Source organism: Geospiza fortis, unplaced genomic scaffold (genome assembly GCF_000277835.1).
Source record: "Geospiza fortis unplaced genomic scaffold, GeoFor_1.0 scaffold11, whole genome shotgun sequence".
NCBI classification, from domain to species: domain Eukaryota; kingdom Metazoa; phylum Chordata; class Aves; order Passeriformes; family Thraupidae; genus Geospiza; species Geospiza fortis.
This window is the reverse complement of record NW_005054304.1, coordinates 11290251-11310937: the sequence shown is the minus strand read 5'-3', so window position 1 is coordinate 11310937 and position 20687 is coordinate 11290251. Positions and strand designations below refer to the sequence as shown.

At 43.9% G+C, this 20687-nt stretch overlaps 1 protein-coding gene across 8 annotated transcripts in view; it reads left to right on the top strand.

Annotated features, from left to right (window-relative positions):
* Nucleotides 1-20402, top strand: part of EPHA5 (EPH receptor A5) — a 179982-nt gene extending 159580 nt beyond the window's left edge. For 6 of the 8 annotated variants that reach the window (XM_031066389.1, XM_031066388.1, XM_031066387.1 and 3 more), the window contains 4 exons: nt 1421-1570; nt 6069-6262; nt 9177-9332; nt 17548-20402. In XM_031066389.1, the coding sequence (XP_030922249.1) occupies nt 1421-1570; nt 6069-6262; nt 9177-9332; nt 17548-17653 (606 nt within the window). In that variant the 3' untranslated portion in view covers nt 17654-20402. Of the gene's footprint in view, nt 1-1420; nt 1571-6068; nt 6263-9176; nt 9333-12966; nt 15571-17547 lie in introns of those variants that run through there. The other 2 variants (XM_031066385.1, XM_031066384.1) reach the window with 1 other exon arrangement.
* The last annotated feature ends 285 nt before the right edge of the window (nt 20403-20687 follow it).

Here is a 20687-nt window from a genome sequence, read left to right as displayed (position 1 = left end):
AACAATTTCACCCTTTTAAAACATTATTGTGTAATGAATGCCCACTGTAAATAATGCACACTGCCCTCAGCATTACCCGGTTGAGAGTAATTTCTCCCAACCCAAGAAAGAGCTTTTCCAACCTCGGTGCTCTGCCCCTGCTCTGCCCACATGGCACTGGCACTGGAGAGAGGGGGTGGGCAGGACCCTCCTTCAACAGCACAGACTTGGAGAGAGCCTCCAATATTAATGGCAGTGATTGGCGCTCCTTGGGCATGTCTTACTACTGTGTTTTTCCAAGGGTATTGTTTTGAGGGTGGTGGGAGCTGTCTTGAGTCATGTTCCCTGTTCCTGTGGACATCTTGGAAAGGCCTTCCAGCTTTTGTCAGTCGTGGCCCCATGATGGGACTCAGTGCACAGCTGGACTGGCACTTCCCTGCAGGCTGAAGGGCTCTTGGCCAGCCCTGCTGTGGCTCCCATGTGCTGCCATGTGCTAATTGGCACTGCTGAGAATCTGGCCCTTCACTTAAGGCATGCGCTGCTGAGCTTGTGAATAAGTAATTATGGGAAGAAGAGACCTTTTAAAAGTTGCTTTGAAAATGTGTTCCAAATCCTGTCTTTTTCCAATAACAAACACTGTTAGGGGGCATTCAGGGAGACCTTCCAATATTTAGCTCAACACGTAGAGGAAGGGACTTCACAGCAAACTATTTTTTAATATAAATCAAGAGAGACAGCTCTTTAAACCCAATGAGAAAAGTATTCCTTAATCCAGACTCTCCTTTCCCTCCCCTTTCCCTTCTCAGAGCTGATCTGAAGTTTGATTTCTAAAATGATAGAAAGGAGAAAAGGAAACAGCAAAGCACATTTGACAGCTGTGGCATCATTTTGAGTCCCACAGCAGAGGCTAAGCCGGCTGGTCTTTGCGCATGCAGATTTCTGTGCCTGCTACACAGATCTCTCTGCAGAACCAGGACTGCATTATAAAAAAAAAAAAGAAAGAAAAAAGAAAAAAAGGGAATTACTTCCGCAGCAATTTGCATGAAGCCCTTGTTAGATCAAAGTCTTCCTCAGCCTCAGAACTGTCTGTTCCTCCCCCGCTCGCTCTCAGAAATGGAGGAACTGTATTCCCTTACCAACCCGTGCAACATAATTGAGATGTTGATCCTATACATGTCCCAGCATTCAAACAACATTCAAACAACAAACCTTCAGGACAGCCAATTAGTAGGCAGCCTACAAATGCTTATGGGCTGAGATAATGTGGAAAGGGGCCCCATGCTGTCAAACAGATTTACTTTAAAATTCGATGTCTCTTTCCAGAGAGAAAATAACATCCCTTGGTGCTCTGAGAAGAGCTATTTCGACTTTTTCCACGTGTTCTCTGCCCTCCTCTGCAATCTATTTTTTGGGGTTTTTTCTCCATTTCTTGTCCATTTAGGGAGGGAAGATCCCCATTCGATGGACAGCGCCTGAAGCGATCGCCTTCCGCAAATTCACATCTGCCAGCGACGTCTGGAGCTACGGCATCGTGATGTGGGAGGTGATGTCCTACGGCGAGAGGCCTTACTGGGAGATGACAAACCAAGATGTAAGCACGTGCCAGAGCTGCTGTGTGATGGGGCTTTGAGGGCTCAGCACTCATTCTGCTGTCAGAGAGGCAGAATGGGGACTGGAGGAGGAGAGCTGCTGTAAGAATGGCTTTGCTGCCCCGTGCCAGACAAAAATGATCCTCCCTCCCCTTTGATGCTCTGTTTTTTGCAGCAGCCCAGAACAGGCTGTGCGCAGAGGGAAATGTGTCTACATGGAGGCAAGCCTGCTTCCCCCAGCAGCCTGCTGGAGCTTCACTAATGCTGTTAGAGCTGGAGCCTGTCCCTCCTCTGCTTAATGACAAAGGCCTGCCAGGGGATAGATGCTGATAAACTGGCAGCATTTCAGTTGTGTGTTCAAACCCCTGCAGCCACATAAAACAGAAACTCACGAGAGTTGTGGTGAGGGCTTTGTTTCCTGGCAGAAAAGCTGGGTCATTTGATCTAATGACAGCAGTCCATAGAGTTCCAACAGTCTTGGTCGTTCTTGCATTGCTGATCTCAAGAGAATAGTTTTACTCCAGTTGTGAACATCTTGTAAGTCTGTGCTTGCAGAAGCTCTCATTTGTTTGTACAGTCCTCTTCGAGTTGTGTCCCCTTGCTCCTGGGTCCCAGTGCCCCCTTGAGTCTCTGACCTCGAGGCCACCCTCTAAAGCACCTCCAAACACTGAGGTGCCTGGGAATACTCTCTCCCACCTGACTGCAGCTCCAATCCCAGCCTGGGTAAGAATCTTTTGATCCTACTGCAGGGTTGCACTCTACCCTGAGCTCACCATCAACATCTGTCCTTGTCTGAGGCTAAAAATATTTAAGCCTGGGGTAGCCAGATTTTCTAGGTCCCTCCTTCCTCTTCACATCTCTGAGAGCTATGATTTGTGAAGGTCTCTGAGAATCCCAGCTAGTCATGAGGTCAGATTCACCAACGGGGCATGTGGGGCAGCCCTGCTACCTGTGGAGATCCTGCTGCTGGATGGGTTTCCTCTGGGCACAATACTTGGTGTTTCATCCTTTCTGCTTTTTTGAGCAGTGTTCCTATTCCAGCAATTTTCTGCTGTTTCACTGGCAGCAAGAGCTCTGGCTGAGTGTTCTGCTCTCCCTGAGTTTTGTTAGCAAGCCTTTGCCATCAGTGGATGTTACTACCTGTCACACTGAGCTGCTGTCTCATCTCACTTTGATTCCAGGCACGGAAACGAGTGGTACCTTTGAGATGGTCATGCCATGCTCCTTACCAGGGACTCGAACACACTCTTTGGCATGAATGCCCCGCTGCTCCTGCATTGCTGAGCCTGTCACATTTGCAGGAAGTTCAGTAAAGCAGCATGTACCTACACAGGGATTTATCTTAATCAAATACAGGGACTTGCTTCCATAGTCTGTGCAGAGAATGCAGGAGTTGAGAGCCAAGCTTTTGTGTTCACACTGAGCACTGTAACTATCTTTAATGCTGATGTACTGGCACAGCACAGATGTTGTTCAGTAAATGCCAGGCTAAGATTGAGGCTGGTGCCAGGGAGGTAATGATCTGTGGCCAGGGGAGTCCCTTGTCTGAATCACAGCACTATGAGTGTCCACACTTTACAGAACTGTTCCAAAAAGCCCAAATGCCTCCATGTTCTGTGGGGCACAGACTTGCCTGGAGTGAAAGCAGAAAATAAAGGATAACTGAGATGTTTATGAGCATCAGTTCCTGCTTAGGCTATGCTTGTGTAACCTCTCTGTTACTTGCCTCTGCCCTTTGTGCAGATGGTAAGTGCCTGGATAGTGGCGGCATAGGAACTTAATTCAGTGCTGTGGCATGTTTCTCATGCAATTCTTCCTCCTTCAGCTCCTGAAGGCCTCCTTTTCTTTCCTCCTCTGCTTGTGTTGAGAGAAGAGTCAGTGGTGTTAGCTACAGCACTGGCTTTTGTGCTGAGAAAAAAGGGGTCACATAAATTCTGGACTCTGTTGCACAAGAGTTTCTTGTTGTATGGCCTGTAATTAAAGCACATCATTTTCAAGCACAGATGATGATGAGCAAAATTATTTTCACCCTGTTACAGATGGCTTGCTTTAAAGGAGGTGAAGTGCAAAAGGGCAGAAAATGTTTTAAGGCTACAAATCACATTTTAAAATCATGCTAGTTTCTGGACAGCCCTCTAAAAATATGCTTTGGCTTGACCACCAGATAAGGCTTTGATGCAGACATTATGCAGAGGAATATTGTGGCCTGTGTTGCACAGGTTGATAAGCTAAATAATCACGCTGGTTGATTTTTAGTGTTCAGACTGGTGAATCTATGAAAACACCACTGAGTGTTGCTTTGCTTTACTGGAATAGACCATCCCAAATTGTCCTCTCCTAAACATCCAGTTCAGTCACCCCAGTCTGAATAGTGCTTGTCCAGAAGAGGAAGAGAGACAAAAGTGCCTCCTTAGGTGCAAATTCTAAACCCTCAAGTCTTACAAATCAGTACACCAATGAATAGAGCAGCAAATGTCCCACTTTCTTATTTTCTAATCACTGTGGTGGCTGCAAGTGACTCAGTCTTTCTTGTTTTGGTTTTTTTGCTACCCTTACTGCTAGATGCCTGAAGGCACCTTCAGATGCAAGAGTCTATTTCAGCATCCTAGCTTCTTGCAGCATTTTGATACCATTTACATTGTACCACCAGGACGGATGACATCCTGTAAATTGAGTTAACGCTATTGATTGTGATGTTACTGCCAGGAATATCCAGCATGCATAACCCCACTGCAGATATAGTTCAGATATTCTGATCTGGTGCCAGATGGTCTGCTCCCTGTCTTGCTACTATTTTCTTTCTGCTACAGTTGGAGGATGACCCATTATTGTTATAAATACAGACATGGACACAGCAAATAGCATTCTCATGGCTGTGCCACACTGAACCTTTTTCTTTATAGGGCAGCTGCAAATTTGGAATCAGGGACCAGCTGAAAAGCATGGTGTGAAGAACAGAGAGTATAAATAGCACAGTGTGATGGGGCTGGGAGCAACAGCCAGGCCATAGAAGAGATCTCCTTGCAAGTGTAGGTTGGATGGACAGTGTGCAACTGCTCCACTGAAAGATAAAATCTCAGATGGGCAGAAAAGGACTGCACATGTTGTGGCCCAGATCTTCTGCTGTGCTTTTTACCCTTGGAGGAGATGGTGAAGCCTCACCTAACTACTTCTCTGCTATGTACATCCTCAGGGAGGCTGAGGTTCCCACTACTGCTGCTCAGTCAGCCTGGCTCATTCCTGCGACTCTACATTTAGCAAAAAGCTCTGTGATGGAGGAGGACAATTTCAAACCAATCCATTTTGAATTTTGAAGCCCTCTGAAATGCAGTGCTAGCCTGACACAGCTCATCCTGTACTACTCATCTAGCCACTAAACACCAAGACAACAGCTTCCATGCTAATCACAGAGCCTTCTTTTCCGACACAGGATGCTTTCAAATTGTGAAATGAGTGAATGGCATTTTAGGTAGTCTTTGGAGTGAAGAGTGAAGCACATGTGGTTTTCATGTGGTCATAGCAAATACCTGCTTCCAGCTCCTTTTCATCAAGGAATCTTGGGAGTGGAGGGTGTGAAGATGGGCTGCCGTGACTCCCTTGGCACAGACACAAAACCTTGTGGCTTGAAACATGAGCTGCATTCTCCTGAAAATTGTAATGGTTCAAAATGGGAGCTGTGAGCTTAAAGCCCTGCCACAGATCTGCCCCAAAATGGGGAAAACAAGTTGTCTTTCTCAATTCTGCCCTCATTTATTCATTTCTGCCTTTCAAGAGGGCAGGCAACACACGTGCATATCTCTTGTTTTAGATATAAAACCATAGATAGTTTGTATTTGAAATCAGTGCAACAACTCCCCTGGTTTTAATTTGCATAGTCTTGGGCTGACATTTTAAATTCCTGGCAGAAATGTGGCCACACTAAGAAACTACTAGACCCAGACAGTATTGAATGATATATGAGATGGTTGTTCTGCCTTTGCCTTGAATCCATCCATCAATTAGCATTCAAAGTCTCTTTTGAAATACAGTCAGACTTTTATTACTGTAATACAAATTTGTGGTCTAGCACATGCCTTTTTGTTTAAAAAGAAGCCAACATCTGAATAAACAAAATCACTGCACTCCAAGAAGATGCCAGAAAGCCCTGTAGGCTCTTTTTTATGGATTTAGCATAGGCTCCAGGAGTTTCCTGGTATATAACACAGAGACCACAACTGAGCTTTGAACAAGTGCAACCAGGCAATCTACCCCCCTGGTTGCAGCGGTGCCTTGGCTATCTAGATTCATTTTGCAATGGCTAAAAATAAAGTTATTCAACACATCCCTTGAAAAATATGAAGGATAGAGGGGCTTACTGAGTTTGCTTACTGAGTGTGCAGAGCTGGGGGGTGGCTGGATCTTTTGTGAGCATATTGCTGATCCCAAAGTTCTATGTTAAAGTCAGCTTGCATTTGGGCAAAAGATGAGGGGAAGAAAAGCCTTGTGTTTTGTGTCCTGCAGGTGATTAAGGCCGTGGAGGAAGGCTATCGCCTGCCAAGTCCCATGGACTGCCCTGCTGCTCTCTACCAGCTGATGCTCGACTGCTGGCAGAAGGACCGCAACAGCCGGCCCAAGTTTGACGAAATTGTCAGCATGCTGGACAAGCTCATCCGGAACCCCAGCAGCCTGAAGACCTTGGTTAATGCATCAAGCAGGTACAGACTCAGCCCAGAACCATTTCTCAGAGCAAGGTCCTTGTCCAAACATCCACCCCAAGGGTTGGATTCCCTCTGATTATTTAGCCTTAGTGTGTATTCTTGGGGGAATGTTCCTGCAGCTTTGTTATGTCCAGGGGAGTTGACTCATATCAGCTTTTTCTGTTGCAGCCAAATGAGCAACTCACTCACTCCAAATGCAGTGCTACTACCACAAAGAAAATTACCGTGGTCTGTCTTTCAGAAAAAGGAGTTTCAGCAGTACTTTGTCCGTGACAAAACTATCTGTGCTCTACTGCAAGGTTAGAGAAGGCAAGGCTTGAGTGCACGAGCTAGATAGTAAATACTGCTCCAATTATCTGCCTGTTGACTTTATCTTGGTAATACAAATGAAAAGTGCCTCTTGGGGAAACTCTTAGGATGTGCAAAGCTTATGGATGTCCAGGTACATCCTTCCACAACTATTCCCAGGCATGCTAGCCACCAGTACAAGTCGTGAGAGTCATGGTAATTGGAAGAGCAGGTCTCTGGTTACCAAAGTACTGTACACAAACCCTTTGCTAAAGCCACATGAAGTGAATAGAACAGCCAGTTTGTATTTAAACATTAATCTGAATAGCTACACAGCTACAAGTAAGATAAACACAATCAAGAAATAAAGCTGCACTTGGAGAGAAAGAGCTAAATAGTCTTGGAGAGGCTTTTCCTATTTTCACTGTAAGCACACTTTTACTTCTGAGCCATCAGTGTTGCTAATCACACAATCCCTTGCAAGGTCATAAAGAAGTTTAATATATATATATATATATAGGTATATATGTATATTATTGCTGTTTCACTGATGGCAGTGGAGTTCCCCAGATTAACCATGGAAAAAGCCCTGCAGAAAAGTTTATCCTCAGAGGAGGGACAAAAAAATATGTGTTTTCTTTAAACAGGAATGAGAGAGATAAGATTAGGTTAGACTGGTGGTATGGGCCAAAACAGATGTACTGCTGTGAGCTTGTAGTTGTTTGTCCCCACACCTTCCAAGTGGGCCTTGCACAGCTGCATGTGGCACATGTGCCCTGCTGCAGCTGGGCATCTCTCTGGTGGCATGTCCCTGTGCATGGCATTTCATGCACTGAAAGAGAAGAACCTGAAATTTCTGTTAATTTTTAAATACAAGCTAGATCTGGTTCCTCAGGCTATTTTACATGTACCATTTACCATCTGAAGAAGAAATTATTCTTATTAGCAATTAGATGTAACGTCAGTGCCAGCAAAGCTGCAGGAAAAGGTTTATGACAGCATAAAATATGTGAGGTTTCTTTTTTTTTCAACTCAGAACAGTTATTTTCCAGGCCTGTTACATGGTGTTTCCTGCACTCTTTTATACCAAACTGTTATGCCAGATGAGGAAAATAGGCAGGAAACCATTTCCTTGAGCTGCTAAGTGCTTTGCTGATGTTTTATTCCATGAATGGGTCCATACAATTCCAAACCTCTCCTTTTCAGAGCTGCTGTGGATATTTTTGATATGGATGAAGCACCTGAACAGTCAGGCTTTGGGGCTGTGTTTCCATTCTCATAGATTGCTGTGCCCAGACCATAGTAATTCCAAATGAATCATAATTTCAATATAGAGCAGCTGTAAAGGATTTTTTTTATATATGTAATGTGTTCTTTATGGAAATTCTCATTAATGCAAATAAGGGAGGAAGTCACTCTCTACATTACAGCGTGTGCTATGATATCACTAGGTACCTCCTGACATTAGTGATGAAAATCCACTTCTCATTATGATTACTTAGGAGTTTTGAATTTCTCATGTGTATAAAATGTTATGGGAAGCCATTATGTTCTTGGTACTGCAAGTATTCACATTTTATTAGACCCTTCAGCATTGCTATTAAATAAACAAATAATACTAATGTGCTCATAAAATACATGAAGATTCCTGAAGTGCTACAATAATATAATATCCCAGCTCTCCTTCCAGTTGAAAGTCTTTTAAGTGTAATAGCCACCATCAGAGGCTGACCTGGAAAATGTTTTTTTTTACCTGTGGGTAAAAATCTTTGCTCAGGGCTTGTGTTAGCTGTGTGTCCCCTTTTACAAAGCAGGGAACAGATCTGGTTTCTTTCCTGGCTGACCTTGGACAAGGCCTCTTTGCTCTCTGCACATCATTAGTGGGGTGGTGGACCCTACTTGTGCCAGGTACTGTGTCAGTGCTCCAGCTGTGGTGAAGGGTTATTATTTGCCTGAATTGCTTCTTCCGTGCGTGGCATAGCTGAGCAGGGAGCAGTTGCCTGGCAGGCTCTGAGGGAGGGTGTGGGAGCAGGAGTGTGCCTTGTTTGCAGGCTGGAGCGTGGCTGGAGCGTTGCTGCTCTCTGCAGGCTCGTTGGATGCTGTCTCCATGCAAACCCCCTCCCAGTGACTCTGCAGGAGCAGCCCCTGGACTGTTTAATGCTCCCTGGACTGGGAACAGCTGCCTGCCATTGATGGCTGCTGCTGGGAAATGTAATTTGAGTTTCAGCTTCCAGGCTCTGTGCTGCCTTAAGTTAATTATGAGCTTTAAAGGTGGAGGAAGAGAGCAAAGCAGGAGTCATCAAAGTGAAGACTTTGAATTAGGAGTGACTGGGGGAGCCTACTTGTGGCCAGGAGGTAACTGGGGTGGGTGCCACCTCTCCTCCTCTTTCTGCTTGTGGTGAGGACTGGAAATGGCAGGAGCTAACTCAAGAATAGGTGAGGTTGAAGGTGAAGTGCTGTGTTTGATACATTGCATATCAAGCCTGCTAGGAGGGTTTAGGCTGAAGCAATCACTGAAAACGGAGCAAAAGAATCATCTTTACCATAAAAAATGCAACTTGAGTCATGTTGTGTATCTCTCAATACTGATTCTGTTTGCTTCTTTGTTTTTGCTTACCTTTAGAGTGTCAAATCTGTTGGTGGAGCACAGTCCAGTCGGGAGTGGTGCCTACAGGTCGGTGGGTGAGTGGCTGGAAGCCATCAAAATGGGCCGATACACAGAGATCTTCATGGAGAATGGATACAGCTCAATGGATGCAGTGGCTCAGGTGACCCTAGAGTGAGTAGTGTCCAGATCATTTTCACCTCATTTCTTGGAATTGCAACGGGAGGAGGGAGGAGAAAGACAAATCATCCAAGAATACGTAAGGATGAGGCTGCAGAAAGGGAAAACATTATCCTGTGTTTGCAGTCAGCAGTTTCCCTTGCAGCATCTCTATTGATAACGAGTGCAGGCAAGACTAAAATTTACAATTACTACACTGGCAGCTATTTTGTCTCCTTTACTCACAGAAATTAATGCATGAGTTTCTGGAATTGCCAGGCCATCCTCTTGACACACTAGCAGTTGATTATTTGGGATTACCAACAAAATAAACCCTCTACCCTACCAGTAAATGTATAGGTCCCTGCTGAGACAGCCTGGCTTCAGAGCAGATGAGCTGGATTCATGGCTGATCTGGGTATAAGCAAGTGAACAGTGAAGCCCAGTAAGGTGTGGAAATGGTACTCAGCATAACCAGAAATAAGTAAGAGCTGATGCCAGTGCAAGAGCATCAGGAACCCACAGCTCTAGAGGACAGGCTTCCTGAGAGACCCTTTCTTCTGAATGTGCCCGTGGCTTTTGCACGTGGGTGTGACTGCAGCTGAGGCAACAGCCTTCAAATGACTTGGTGAATACCTCAGGGCTGCTAATTTGCTATGCTGCACCTTTAATTGCCTGCCTTGCTTGTGAAATTATGTCAGTACTTTCCTGCTGTTGCCTGTGCTGTCTCCAACTCCCCTCCAAGCCTGCCTCTCTAGCTGGGTTAATTCGAGCTTAGCTTACTGCAGGCATTAAGGCAGAATGGGAAGAATTACACTCTCCTGCTTTGGAGAAGGTTGTGTCTCCTCTGACCACATGTAGACTGCCACTGCACATACAGAATTGCTTCTGAGGATTTAGAATAAACCAAGAAAAATCCCCCTACCCCACAGAACTGCAGCATTTCCTCCTGTCTGCCACAATGCTTGCTGTGGAGCTCACTGCACAGCACAGGAGTGTGAGGCAGGTCAGTGACATCCCCATGGAGTTCAGTTTTCTATCACATACATGGAGGGAGTGCAGGAGCCTCTCTGCTCTCACTCTGATTTTATTTGCTCCACTCACACCATCAGTATTTGCCCCTTACACCTGGACTCATCCAGTCTTCTTTCAGCCATTCACATGAAAACCCTGAGCTAGGGATGAAGTCCTCTCCAGCAACTGTCTGGGAAATCAGGGTGCATGGATTCTTACCTGGATCCTCTTTCCAGCTCCTGAGACCCTCACGTGTTGTTCCCCAGCCTTGTCCTGCAATTATGTGTCACTTTACTTGGGCTTTTGAGGACTCCACAGTTTAGACTGATAACCTACAAACATGGACCAAGGAAGAGGGCATCCATCCCCAGGCTGGTCAGAGCCCACGTAGCAGAAATAGCTAGCCAGAGGCTGAGTAGGAAAAAGGGGGATAGGATGAAGCAGTAATTTATGACAAAAGGAAAACATTGGAGCATTCCCCTCCACAGTACCACCCCAATCTGATAACCAGAGCAACTTCTGGTAGAAAATGCAGGTTGTCTAAAGTCCATCACAGATTTATTGCTGTTTGGGTTAATTAGTCATGTCAAAGAAGAAAATTAGGCCTCTACCATGTTCCTCTTCAGAATTTTCTGTGGTTTGAAGAGCTCTACATGAAATGCTCAGAAGTAAAATGCTTTTGTTTGGGTCACAGAAAATGTTGACTTGAAACCCAAACTAGTGAGTGTTTTCAACAGCAAATTAGAATTACTTACTTGTGTAACTTTAAACAATCTTACTATCCCTCCTACACTGTCTTAGCATGCCATGCTGCTGACAAAAGTATTCCTAACCTTCAAATTCCTAAAGTGCAATGCTTCAGATAATGAAGTAAGATCCTTAATTTTACTTAAAAATTTAATTATTTCCCTATGTTTACTCTTTAGTATTGCATAAATTTCAAAACTGTCCCCCAAAATCTTTTCAGGTGATGCAAAAAGTGCTTTTAAAATGGTTTTTCTGATTGGCAATGAACCAAGAAACCAATTACCTGCGCAGCTCTAGCCAGAAAGGCGAGTTGGTTTGAAAGGCCTTAAATAAGATTATAGCTGCTAGAGATGCTCTGACTCTCACCAGCTGCAAAGCTCCTCAAAGGCCACCTCACCATGTCCCAGATGTCCTCTATGGCACAAATGTCATCCCAGTGGTCCTAGTGGAGACAACATGTCTGAGCTGCTCAGCTTCAGCTTTCTTCTGGGGTTTTAGAACAGTAGAGCAGTGCAAAGGAGCTGATGCCTGGCAGCCTGGGGGAGATTTTGGGTTTGTTTTTTTTTTTTAACTGGAAGGAGGCATTTCATGGATCCATCTTCCATTTCAGTTGAAGCTGATAAAATGTTGAAACCTATTCCAGGTAGCTATCCATGTCAGCAAATAAACTCCCCCTGCCCATCCCAGCTGCCTGTGGACAGAGATTCTTGCAGAGATGCCTTGGGTTCTTCTCTGTCAGCCCAAACACCTTTGCATTGCAGAGGTGTCTTGGCAAAAAGGCTTGACCCCACTCAGGTCTATTTTTGGAAAACCTGTGAAAGATTAATCAAAAGGCCAAGTAGCTATCCAAATCAAAATTTCTCTCATCCCTCTCAGAAACAGTATAAAAAGAAAAAACAGCAGATTCTCAGCTGTTGAAAAAAGAGAAACCATCACAGCAGTTTAAGAGGAAAAGTGTCTTGGAATGAAGTCCTGAATTCAGTCTGATGTAAACTGGCAGACTGCCCTTAAAAAATAAAGTGAGAAAAATGGCTCCTGGTGGGCTCAGCAGAGACTCTCATGGGTTCTCCAGAAAATAAACATCAGATCAAGCAAAGTTCTTTAAAGGTTGATACACTGAGAGGGGTTGGTTTTCTGGAGGTTTTAATTTTTTTCTCCCTGTAAAAGGGAGCAACAAAACATTTTGTACTCAACAAAGGAGAATTCAGGTTAAATGTTCCTTGTCATTTTTAATAGAGGCAACTGTTCTGTATATTCCAGAGCTGGGACTTGGGGGGATCAGGTGAAAAGATGATCTGAACATCTGAAAGTAGCTTGCTTTCCCCAAATGACATCAGTAAATCAGTCTTCACAATTTAAGAGGTTGCCTTCAAATATCATCCAAAATTATCTTTACCAAATTCAAATTGTGCAGGAGAGAAATGTAGAAATTAGGTGGATAACTGCTGCCAGAAAAAGCAGGACAAAAACATATGATAAATGTAAAGAATTTCTAAAATCTACTGAAAAAAAACCTACTACTGCTGTAGGAGGAGTTGGCCATGACACTGACAGGACTGATAATTGTGGGTGCCCAGCTTGTGGCTTCTTTACAAGACCTGGTTGAGATAGTTGATGTTCGGCTTCTTTTTAAAAAAAAAAACCTCCCTTCCCCAGCATGAAAAGCAAAATCCTGATTACCATTCTGATTCTTTCAAACTGATGGCTTGATGCATTTATTCCAGAAAATAGTAGTATTAGTGACAAATTTCTGAAAGCAAAAGATTAAAAATCTAAGATGGATGGATATCACCCCAAGTCCTAAGCTCTGCCTGCTTAAGCAAAGACCTGAAAATGTATGTGTTCAAACAAAGAGTGATCTCTACATTTAGCTCTAATTCTTGCAAAGGGATGAATCACCTTGTGAAAAGTGGAGCCTCACCCTCCACCCTCTCTTTCCAACTGGATATCAGACTTGAAGGGAACCTTTCCAGTGGACCAGACCTGCTCTTTAAACTTGTGGACCACCTAGTGACTTTGAGTGTGTCTGGAGCTCTTTCAATCCACTGCAAGAATAACTTTACCAGGACAATACTCAAGAATAGATAGATCCATGACATGAGTTTCAGTCTGACCCTTGACTGGACCAATTACTAACCATGTGGACTACATATTTTCACCTTTTGAAAGATCTGTACTCACTGAATCTCAGGACACCCTGTTGTTTGTTATTAGATGAAGAGCTCTGAATATTTGTAATAATATGTGTTGTGTTGCTTTGCATTGTATATATTTTTCTTCTAAAATAAAATAAATTATTTATTAAAAGTTATACTGGATGAAGAACATTTAAGAGTTCACCTGCTCTAGATGCTTATTCTTAACCTAAAATCTCAGTCCTGGGATTTTGATGCTGTGTCTGCTTCTGAACAAATTCTCATCTTGTAATCAAGTAGAATGGGAATTATGAGTAAGAGCAGATGAATTCTTAAAACAAATTTTTTTAAGTCCTCATTTCATGCAAATGTCCCTAGCAAGTGGATTCCTCTCTCTTTAGCATCGTCTGAAGGTCTTTGAGGTTCTTCTTGTTTCCCCTCATTCAAACTGACAACTAACTCCATGAGTAGTCCCAGTCTGCATGGGCAGCTGTAGTTACACCACGTGCAGAAGAGTGGTGAGGTCTGCCCTGGATGGGAGAGGAAATACAAAATTCCTGTGGTAGGCTGGCGGCTGCTGACCTCGGAGATCTTTCAGGACTGTGGCCCTTTTGCTTGCATGACTAAACTGGCTGGTGAGGGGGTTGTATTTTATGTGGCAATCCAGTCCTAGTCTACACTGTGTTTGGCAAACTGGTCCATGGTGTATAAGTAGTTCTATTTGTAAATAAAATGTTTTAAAATCTATTTCTTACAACATGGAGACTGTGAATTCAACCCTTGCAAATGGAGGCTATTGCAGGGAAGGGGATACCGTGTTGTCACTGGCATGTTGCAGCTGGGCTTCCATGCAAGGCAGTGGTAAGAGAGCAGCATGCATGCAGCTGTGTACAGGCTGCTTGGGATGAGCTGCCACCAGTTTTCCCCTTTATTTCCTCAGCTTTTTGGTCAACATAGGTAAGCCTTTTAATACCTTGTTGGCAAGTGATTCAAATTCCTGCCTGCTTTAATTTCCGGTCCTACATAAATGAAATAAGTGAAAAGATAAACTTCCTCCCTAAAACAAGAATAAAAGTCGTCTCATGGCTGGGGAGGCCAAGTATTTTGAGGTAGGGAGAGCACCCAGCACATGGGTGCACAGATCTCCACTGCAGAGGCACACACAAAACCCAACACCAGGGGTCAGCTCACTTCCACAGCAGGGAGCAGCCTGGATCCTGTGCCCGCGGGTCTCAGTTGTGCCTTTTCCTGCAGGGAATGCACATTTTTATTGTAAAGCCCCAGTGGGTGTCTGCACACATCTCCTCTGCAGAGCTGAGCCCGGTGATATTTCCATTTGGCTGCAGTAACAGGAGCCAAGGAGCTCTGGACTTGAGCTTAAAGGCAGTTGTTTTTGCAGCCCTTCGGCACAGAAGTTGTTGGATTTTTTGTCCCCAAACCAGCTGGTTTGTGCACCCAGTTCTGTTAAAAATTGTCTTCTGCCTTACACCACTTTAAGTGCTTCAGCACTGGATGCATGGGAACATGCAACATGCTGTAAGTCATGCTTGAAACATCAAAATTAAAGCTCCTGCATTCCTTAGGCAGCTTTTAGAAAGTTCTCTTTGATATGTGCAAGGTGGCTTTTGAATTAACCTGCCGATTTTTATACTTGGCAAGCATCTGGTTCAGGAGCTGTGTCTTCTGGTTCATCTTGCTGAGGCGCAAGACCCCACAGAAGTGTTTTTCCTCTCTCTGAGGAGTCCCCTATGCTTTTGGCTGGTGGCTTCACATTTGAGAGGATTTGATATTCAAAAAAAAAAAAAAAAAAAAAGAAAAAGAAAAAAAGACTGAATCCCCTGATGAGCAGTTAATGTATTGAAACCAGAAACTCTTTTTTCTTCTTTCTCTCTTGTAAATCAATGAGACACTCCTCAAGGATATTAAGGCGATACAATATGGGGAGAAAAAAAGCCTGTGTAGTGAACTGGGTGGGGGGTTTATTGGACTGATGGGGCTGTGTGTGAAAGGCCAAGACATGCATGCTTTTCTCCGAGTTTGAGGCTGTTTCTTTCCAGCATAACATGCGAGAGTGTCAGAAATTATACATCTGTGAAATATGTGGTACTGGATTTTCAAAAGAGCTCAGCTTGCACTTTAGATACCTAGAAAAAAAAAAAGCTGATTTTTCAAAAAGTGCCAGCAGAGCAGGACTCAGCAGGGGGAAGATGGATGTTGTCTCTATTAAAAATCAGGTCCTATACTGTGTTGGTTTTGAGGGTTGGTTTGTTTTTTGGTTTCTTTTTTTTTTTTTTTTTGATCTCTGGTGTGAACTTCCAACTGTGCTGTGTACATAAAATAAATTGCATGTAACAATAGCATTACTTCATTTTCCTTCATTATTAAGATGGCTTGCTGAACTAGTTTCACAATTCAGTGGAGGCAGAAATGAAAGCAGAGAAATGAAAGCATGTCCCCCTGAGAAGGTAGACACCTTTTGCAGGTGCTGCAGCCTTTTCTCTGCCAGGTAAGGAGCACTGCTGATGTGTCTCATTGACCTCCTTTGCTCTGTGCCCCTTATGTTATGATTTCCCTTTGCATCATGAAGAAGCATTGCTGAAAAAAGGTACAATAATGAAATTATGTGTTTAGCCCAAAGCAAAAAACTTGGTATTTTCCAAATCAAAAGGCAGAAAACATGACAGTCCTTGGAGAAGTACAGATGTAGCTTTTGGCTTCAACTAGTTTATGTGCTAATGTATTAGCCTTCACTCAAGACTGCTTTTTATTCAAAGCAGCATTCATCTGTGTAATTTGTGAACATGGATGATTGGTTGTTACTTGCACAGGAGTTTCTATCCAGAATGTGAAGCTGCTGAGAGAGGCACACCTCCGTGGGTAGCTCGTGTGAAAATGTTTTGGTGCTCCTTGCACCTTGTGCTCTCCTGCAGCCCAGCACACAGCCCTGCAGTGAACTATAGGCCAGGTTTGCAGTTGTGTCTCAGGTGATGGCTGGGCTCCCAGGTGTTGCTGGGGATTTCCAGCCTTTGCATGAATGCAGCAGTGTGGTTTCCAAAAAGCGGCTGTGTGCTCAAGGCCACATCTCAGTGGCTTTTGGTGGATAACTTTCTCCTAAAAGAGTTGCACACAGGGTGTCAGCAGCTTGGGGATTCACAAGTGTATTGGCAGGACCATAAGGCACAACTTAGAAACATCCAGTCTCGAGGTAGAAAATGAGGGACTGATATTTTCCTATCACTGAAAGTCTTCAGACAAAACACCACATCTCTTATAGTCAACCTGCTTCTCTAACAGCTTCTGTGTCTTGGGCTGGAAACATATCTGCAACTGTCTTGATGCTTCTGCTGAGCTTTTATTCCTACACTTTCTGTGTTAGCTCTTTTCTACCCAGTAAGAAATTTCTGCAATTACACTCTGCCATAACTGATGGCTTTACCTGGCTTAGAGGTGTCATTGATAACCCAAGGTCCTGCTGTGCTATCTCCAGGAGATGATTTGTCCCACTCCGGTCTTTGGATGGGATAAATTGTATACCCTGGAGGTGCCTCTTGATCAATACGAATCACATGAAAGTGATTACGTTCATCTATACACCTGAATTTTGGAGGGTGGAGTTTGACAATCTTTCCTCCTGATCCTGCATTTTACATTAAACTGTCTTATTTTACAGCTTTCCTGTAGTGGTAGCCCAGTAGGCAGAAGCAACAAATGCCCTTGGCATCTAGAATGCACCTCTCCAAAGCAAAACCAAAAGTGGGTTTATGGGAAGATTTGCAAAGACTCAAAGGGGAGCTGCTTTGCTAATTCTTGTTGACTTTAAGGAGTCATCAGGATGGTGGCTGTGCTCGAGGCTTTTGCCATTTGTGTTTCTTTGGCTTTCCCTCATCTGAAGAGGAAGAAAGCACGGATTGACCTCACTCCTCACTGCTCATATTCAAGATCAAATACCAGCCTCTGCCATGAGAAGAGGAAACAGCAACATGGGCTTTCTTGCATGGCTTTCCTCTTGGAAATAGGACTTTTCACGCCTAGCAGAATCCTTGGCCAAAGATGATGCTGGCACTTTGCTGTCTGGCCTTTCTCCTTGGCCAGCAAGGTGATCTCATTCTATCACATGACCTCTCTGAGCTGCTGTCAGCCACAAAAAAAAAAATAAAAAATAAAAATTACAAATAGGGAAAATGAAACCTGCCAACTAAACTTGTCTCTGGGAGCTGCCAGTGGTAACAGGTAGGCACTGGCAGCAGCAGCAGCAACAGCGCGTGCGGCGCGTGGTGTGCGCGGCGATGTGTGCCTTAGAGGTCCGTGGAACCAACGTCTGCTTTCTCCCACAGGGATTTGAGGCGTCTGGGAGTGACACTTGTTGGTCACCAGAAGAAGATAATGAACAGCCTTCAAGAGATGAAGGTCCAGTTGGTGAATGGGATGGTGCCGTTGTAACACAGTTTTTAAAGTTGCTTCCTCAAGTGGGTCGGTCCTGCACTTTGTACTCTAGCCCTGAGATTTATTTTGACTAAAAAAAAACAAGAAAAGATAAAAAGGGAAATTCAGGGTTTCTATAACTGAAGGACACTGGCCTCTGCTGCAGCATTTCTAAAGCAGTGTTTGACTAAAGTTTTGCTTTTCTTCCTATTTGTGTCCTCATTTTCATGAAGTCAATGTAAGATGCATGGAACGTGGAAACGAATCTGCTGTACATGAGGTTAACCAGTCTCTTGAGCTTCAGCGGTGATGACAAGCCTCCACCACGTGTTGTCTGTACATGGGAGGTACATATATATATATAGCACCTTTATATACTGAATTACAGCAGCACATGGTAATGCTTCCAAGGACTGACTTGAGTGGCAGATTTTTGTGGCCGTTCATGGACTCCCAATAGCTGCAGTTTGCTGAAGTATAACTTCGAGTCTTACTTGTCTACAGAAGTGTATTGAAGAGCAATATGATTAGATTATTTCTCGATATTTTGTTTTGTAAATTTAAAGAGAAGAAAAAAAATGCTGTTACACAGCATTAAGTTATAGAGAAGATTAGCGTATAAACATGTCACTTGCTCCATGGCAAATACAATACAGGGTGTATATTTTGTTTTCCTCCTTCTGTGTTACCATTCTTTTTATTTGCTCTTTGGGGAGGATAATACATGTTGAAGATGTATATACTGTACAGTTTGCTACTCATCAGGTACAAGATTGGGGCTCTTTCCTTGGTTTGTTCCTTTTTTCCTCCCTCTTTTACTCAGTCTCCCTTTTGTGTTACCCCCATGCTTTGTATTTTTGCTGCAGTTTGGTTTGACCAACACATAAAGCCTTCAGGAGTTTTCATTATGTATATGAGGTAGAAGGAAGTTGCTTAAATAAAAGATGTTGCCCCCCCCCTCTTCCTTTACACCATGGGTTGAGGACATCCAGAAGAAGAGAAGTAAAACATCTGGTTTTTGATGGCCTCCAGCAACAACGTGGCATCGGTTTTTCTGTGTCCTGGCCAAAGGTGGCATGGGATTGCCTCTGCACAGATGCTTCAGCCCAGTAGCCATCACCCAGTGCAGCCATCACCTCTGTTCCTGGAGCCCAGGAGAGAAAGCATGAGGTGGTTTTAACTGGAAGGAGGGAATTTTGTTGTTCCTTTTCTGATTATGTTGGTTAAGTCCTGGGGCACAGTTTGGAAATGAGCCTGTGGCCATCCAATGTGGAGATTTTGTAGTTTTTCCCCCACAGAGGTGGGAGTGGGATTATTTTTGGAGCTGTACTGTCCCAAGCTGTCTCTCAGCATTCTAGGCTTGCTGTGGACCTGGCCACTTTATGACAGAGCACAGAGGGGAGGGAAGAGCAGAGCAGCCCAACATGTTCACAGCGATGGCATCCTGAGGGCAAGGAGATGCCATTCTTCTGAGGCTGGCACAGCTCAGATCAGGACTTGGCTGTAGCTGGGGCGCAATGTAGCCATTAAAGCCCATGGCTGGTGCTTTCAGAGGGACCTGAGCGCAACCCAATCCCCTGAGAATCACACTAAGAAGTATTTTGGGGCTGTCCTCCTATTTTTATTGTAGATAGGATTAAACAGCACAGTTAATTTGGTATTCGTAGGTTGGGCTTTTATTTTGTGAAGACTTTGATAAGGATTTTAAAACAGCTCAGTGGATTGCAAGGGTTTGTTGTTTCTGTTAATGTATTGCTTCCTTAGAGTTTGGAAAACATCTTGTGACATCCCTCCTTAGCAATAACATCAATATATAGAGTTGCTGTAGCTCCCTTCATCCCCAGTTCTGCAAAGCCAAGCCCAAAGAGCTCAAACAGCCAAAAGGAGGTCTGTGTCCTTCATGTCTTGCAGAAACAGGTGTTGCAAGACACCTGAAGCTTTTTCAAAGCTTTCAAAGTATTTCTTTCATTTCCCCCAGCCTTTGGATGAGATTTGATGCACAGAATGGTTTTTTTGAAGAAGGGAAGCATCTAGGAGAAGAGGTTGAGTGGTTTTTTCCTTAGCAGCAGGGCTTTGTTGGCTTACTGCAGGGCTTCTTCAGGCAATATTTTCCTGTCCTGAACTGCCCCCCTCCACCTCTGCAACTGCTGAGTTCCTCAGGAATCAGGAGAAATAGGAGGGAAAAGAGCCACAGCGATGCCTAACAAATCTTGATAGTGTCATTTCTCATCCCATTGTTTCATTTTGGCAGCCACCAGACCACAAAAGAGGAAGAGGGTATCAAGACATAACAATTTCGGCGCGGAAAAGAGATTTGTCATATAATAAATAAGATTATTAGAGCTGTCAGCAGAAGAGTTTTGAGATTATTTGTGCCTCCCTGTCTGCAACACTTGGGAAAATACATGTAGGAAGACAGAAACAGCTCATTTCACCAGGAGGAATCCTTCATTTGCCTGCATCCATTGGTGGCACTGAAATGCTGTGTGCAAATACGTAGCACTTTCTGCCCATCTTCTTCACTCATTCCTGTCCTGTTGGCTCTGTGGGAGGAGTTGAACTTGGTCCTTTTTTTTTTCCTGGGCTCTTAAAAGCAAAATCCTCTTTTCATCACTTGTATTGCTGGAATACCTACCAGATTCTGGAGTAACGTTCAAAATTACAAACCAGTGGAAAAGAAAACTGTTCTTAAGCCAGACTGCATTTGTAAATTGGGAACCTCTTCTTGCTTCCTCCAATAAATAAATAAATAACTTTTTTCTATTTATTTCAAGAGCTGTTCTTGCTACAGATCTCTGTATAATAGACCTTGTCTCGGGGCTAAAAATAAAACATTGTTTTAATTTGTAGGGTCCAAAGGTTACAGCTTCTATGTCCATGAGCAAATCACAGAGACAATGGAGGTTTTCAGTTCCCATCCAAGAGCTGCAAGAACTTTGTGTGTTGGGCATGATTTTATGTATTGGGGTGCAGCAGAACAAGATGACAGCAACATTTGGCTGGTTATGTTCTTGGAAAGGGCTGTAGGTGGATTTCCTGCCCATGGTAACTC